Source organism: Austrofundulus limnaeus, unplaced genomic scaffold (genome assembly GCF_001266775.1).
Source record: "Austrofundulus limnaeus strain Quisiro unplaced genomic scaffold, Austrofundulus_limnaeus-1.0 Scaffold279, whole genome shotgun sequence".
NCBI classification, from domain to species: Eukaryota; Metazoa; Chordata; class Actinopteri; order Cyprinodontiformes; family Rivulidae; genus Austrofundulus; species Austrofundulus limnaeus.
In genome coordinates, this window is record NW_013952681.1 from 721,727 (window position 1) to 726,321 (window position 4,595).

The 4,595-nt window shown below is 40.8% G+C and overlaps 1 protein-coding gene across 1 annotated transcript in view; it reads left to right on the forward strand.

The window, feature by feature from the left end:
* The window catches only part of LOC106526501 (collagenase 3), a 10,556-nt gene that overhangs the window by 1,737 nt on the left and 4,224 nt on the right, over positions 1-4,595 (forward strand). The window contains exons 2-6 of the mRNA XM_014021127.1: positions 483-735; positions 818-1,068; positions 1,157-1,305; positions 3,648-3,776; positions 3,859-4,020. Coding sequence (XP_013876581.1) covers positions 637-735; positions 818-1,068; positions 1,157-1,305; positions 3,648-3,776; positions 3,859-4,020 — 790 coding nt within the window. The 5' untranslated portion in view covers positions 483-636. The remainder of the gene's footprint in view (positions 1-482; positions 736-817; positions 1,069-1,156; positions 1,306-3,647; positions 3,777-3,858; positions 4,021-4,595) is intronic.

The window sequence follows — 4,595 nt, forward strand, 5'->3', positions numbered from 1 at the left end:
ATATTTATGTTTGTGGTTGTAATGTGACAAAATATGGAAAAGTTCAAGGGGTATGAATACTTTTGCAAACCACTGTAAGTAAAAAAAAACATTCTTTGAAGGTGGGGGCTTTTGGTGATCTGTACAGAATTCATGCACAGGCTGGACTTGGTCTTGAATTTGACACATTTAAAATATGTTTTTCTCTGTTTCAGAATCAGAAAATAAATCATCACTAGTGGTGAAACAATGTATGATGGCGCAGTGGTTTTCTCACGATTCCATACTTTTTTCTCTACTTGATCTAAAAGAGCAGTTGTAATTACAACTTTTAAATTTTTTACTTTCTTATCATTTCTTAATAAGGTTGGAATTTAGAAAGATTTTGTGGAATGTCTCATTTTATTAAACACGCAYCATTAAACAACTGAAAGAACAAAGAGCGGTGGTTGCATTATTTTTGCCAGGCATTGCATGTTACTGATTACATCCTGACCTTAAAGGGAACGATCCATAAATGGAAGAGTTCCTGATCCACCAGCTTAAGAAGGTAGTTTCTCAACACATCCACCCAGCAACACGTCCACCCTGCAGCCTKCCTTTATAACAGCCGACTCCACTGCCGCCACACAAGACTAACTCAGCAAGGAGGGCAGGATGAACTCTTTCAGCACGCTCCTCTTCCTCAGCCTGGCTGCTGCAGCTTCCTGTGTGCCTGTTGCACAGGTTACAGTGGATGATAGAGACTTTGCAAAGGTAAGGTTCATGCATTTCTTTCGGCTCATCCTGTTGAAGGATTCCATGAAGCCTAAATCAGTTGTCTTGACTTGTGTCACAGGACTACCTGAAGAAGTTCTTCAACCTCACAGAGGAGAGAGGCCCATCGACCAGACGGGGGGGAGTCAGCCCCATGACTAACAAGCTGATGGAGATGCAGAACTTCTTTGGTCTGAACGTGACAGGGACACTGGATTCTGAAACCCTGGAGCTGATGAAGAAGCCSCGCTGTGGTGTTCCAGATGAAAAAGTAGCTCGTTTCACTACTTTTGGAGACAGARCCAAATGGAACAAAATGAGCCTCACATACAGGTGAAGGACGGCAAGAGAGTAAATACAGAAACTAACAACTGTACCAGATCTTTTCAATACTACCTTTAACCTGTCTTCTTGAACACAGGATAGTGAACTACACACCAGACATGCGTACGGACGAGGTGGATTTTTCCATTGACAAAGCTCTGCAGGTGTGGGCCAGAGTCACTCCTCTGAGGTTCACAAGGATCTACAGCGGCACAGCTGACATCATGATCTCCTTCGGTCGTCAGGGTAAGTAGAAAGTCCTTTTTGTAAAGAATGATGATGATGATGATAGTCACCAACATGTCATCCTCAACCCTTTTAATAAAATATACAGAAGCAGACATTCATGTGATGTGATTATTATTTGGCTTACAAAATAGTAGTCTAGTAATAATAATAATAATAATAATAATAATAATAATAATAATAATAATAATAATAATAATAATAATAATAATAATAAATTTTATTTATAAAGCGCCTTTCAGGACACCCAAGGACACTGTACAATAGAAAAAAAGTTAAATGAAATAAAAAAACTGTAGATACGTGTAAGTGTGGAGTACAGAACAGTCATATAATAAAAGTACAATAATGCAGATAAATTGAACAATAGGGATGTGGGGGAGAAACATTGAAGTGAGGACAACAAAAACCGACATACATTGAAAATCGGAATTAACAGCGGTAGGCTAATTTGAAAAGATGTGTCTTCAGGCCTGTCTTCAACAGGGAGAGAAAGGTGGTATTGCGTAATCCATGAGGTAGTGAGTTCCAGAGTTGCGGAGCAGAGTGGCTGAAAGCTCTGCTCCCCATGGTGCTGAGGTGGGCAAGGGGTACTGAGAGGTGGAGGGAGGAGGCAGATCTTAGAGAGTGGGAGAGGGTGTGGAAATGTTCAGGAGGTCAGACAGGTAAGGAGGGGAAAGATTGTGGATAGCTTTGAAGGTGTGTAGGAGCATTTTGAAGATGATGCAGGATTTAACTGGGAGCCAGTGGAGCTGTTGTAGGACTGGAGTGATGTGGGYTTTAACTGGGAGCCAGTGGAGCTGTTGTAGGACTGGAGTGATGTGGGCAGAGGATGAAGTTTGCATGATTACACAGGCAGCTGAGTTCTGAACCATCTGTAGTTTGTGAAGGGATTTGTTGGGGAGGCCAAACAGTAGGGAGTGGCAGTAGTCAATCCTGGATGTTACTAGGCTGTGTACAAGGATGGCAGTGGAGCTGGGGGTGAGTGAAGGACAGGGATTGTTAATGTTGTGAAGATGAAAGTAGGCAGATCGAGTCACGTTGTTAATGTGGGATGTGAAAGAAAGTGTGGTGTCAAGGATGACACCTAGGTTCTTGACCTGAGGCGAGGGGGAAAGAGCGGAGTTGTTAAGAGTGAAGAGAAGATGCTGGGATTTGGAAATGGAGTTCTTTTGTCCCAACAAGGAGGAGTTCAGTTTTGTTAAGGTTTAATTGGAGGAAATTGTTAGAGAACCAGTTATTGAGCTCACTGAGGCAATTGGCAAGAGTTGAGGATGAGAACGTGGAGTTCGGTTTTGTCGAAATGTAGAGTTGAGTGTCGTCGGCATAAGAGTGAAAATGGATACCAAATTCACGGAAGATGTGGCCAAGTCGGAGCAGATAGATTATGAAAAGAAGAGGCCCGAGTACAGAACCTTGGGGAACACCAGTGGAAATGGGTGAAGACTGGGAGAGGAAGGACTTGAGCTGTATGAGCTGAAGCTGTATGAGCTGAGTGTGGTCAGAAAGATAGGATTTAAACCAGTCCAGGGGGGTGTCTGAGATGCCGATAGAGATTAGTCGGTCCATGAGGATAGGATGAGAGATGGTGTCAAAGGCAGAGCTCAGATCAAGGAGGATGAGTATTGACATAAGTCCTGAGTCAGCAGCATGGAGAAGATCATTAGTAATTTTAGTAAGAGCAGATTCAAAATGAAAGACTCTTTGAGGCGACTGGCTCTTTAGATTCCGGTTCTCTTCAAACAGCCGTTTATCCCATCTCTAGTTGTGAATGACTCAAATTTGAACTCTAAAACTGACCATTTATCTGTTCACTAATGTTGATTGGTTGAAACATTTCTCTTTAAATGGATTGCCTCCAAACTTTAATTTGTTGAAGATGTACATGAACCTACACCCAATGATTACRTACATCTTGACTTTAATCTCATGGTTTTGTACCCAAACATCTTCTCCTAACTTTATCTGAGTGGCCCTGATTCACTGTTGTGAAAAATGACATCTTTCTGTAAAATCTTTAAACAGTTAATGAGGTAAATACATGAAAATATTCTGTTGTATGTTTAAGGTCTAGATTTTCATTTTGGCATTACCACACAATTACTTTCTTTTTGAAGGAAATGTACTGAAAATATTGAGTTAGACTTCAGTTAATCCAACAAACAGTCCTTCATATCACTGATGGCTTTGTTGCATCTGAAGCTAGTTACAGGATATTATAGGAATGATTTCATGCATGTCTTATATTTATATAGTCTATATTAGTCTTACAAATGTGCTTTTTAAATATCTTTTATGCAACCAGATGACAAAATGTAACATTAAACTGCTCCTTCCACCAGAACATGGGGATTATTACCCCTTTGATGGCCCTCAGGGGACTCTGGCCCATGCATTTGGACCTTCTCAGGGCATTGGAGGAGATGCTCACTTTGATGATGATGAGAAATTCATATTCGGCTCAGGAAGAGGTGAYTTCTTGTCCTCCACCTTGTTTGACTGAGTCCCCATGTCAGCACAGGGTTTTGATGGTTCTATGTCTTCTTGCATTAGGCTACATCCTCTTCCTTGTTGCTGCTCACGAGTTTGGCCACTCTCTGGGCTTGGATCACTCTAACGACCGAGGTGCTCTCATGTACCCCCTGTACTCGTACAAAAACCCAAACACCTTCGTTCTGCCACAGGACGATGTCCGAGGCATCCAGTCCCTCTATGGTMYGTACWGTGTGCACAACAGCAGTAACATTCACTCATACACTTCTTTCTTCTCTGTGTCAAACTACTTCAGCAAACTTTGACTGTTAAAGCCACTAACGGATCATGAACAAGGTGCTAGGATTTTTGTTTTTTATAACTTTTATACTTATCAAATACATAAGGTTAATAATAAAAACCCAAACCACGGCAATCTCTTCAGTTCCACTTTAACAGATTTGCTCCTGTTTGGTCTAATTATTCTACTTTTAGCTACTATTCTAGTGCTTTTGGCTCTCTGCTATGATTTTGACATTCAGTGTTTAGCTACGATTCAGCTTTTTTTGCTTTCAGCTACAATTTTACACATTTAACTACTTTTGCACGACTGCACTACTACTCATTTGTATTACTAATCTGAGCAATCATTTGCTCTGTTATTACCAGTGGCGGATGCTGGTCTTTCAAGAGGAAGCTCAGTTTTGGCCTACATCATAAAATGTGTGGGTTATAAATTCTACCCTCAGTTCATTTTCAGAAAAATGTTGTTTAGTTTATAGTATTTGTTCATTTTATTTTTAAAAACAAAACATTAC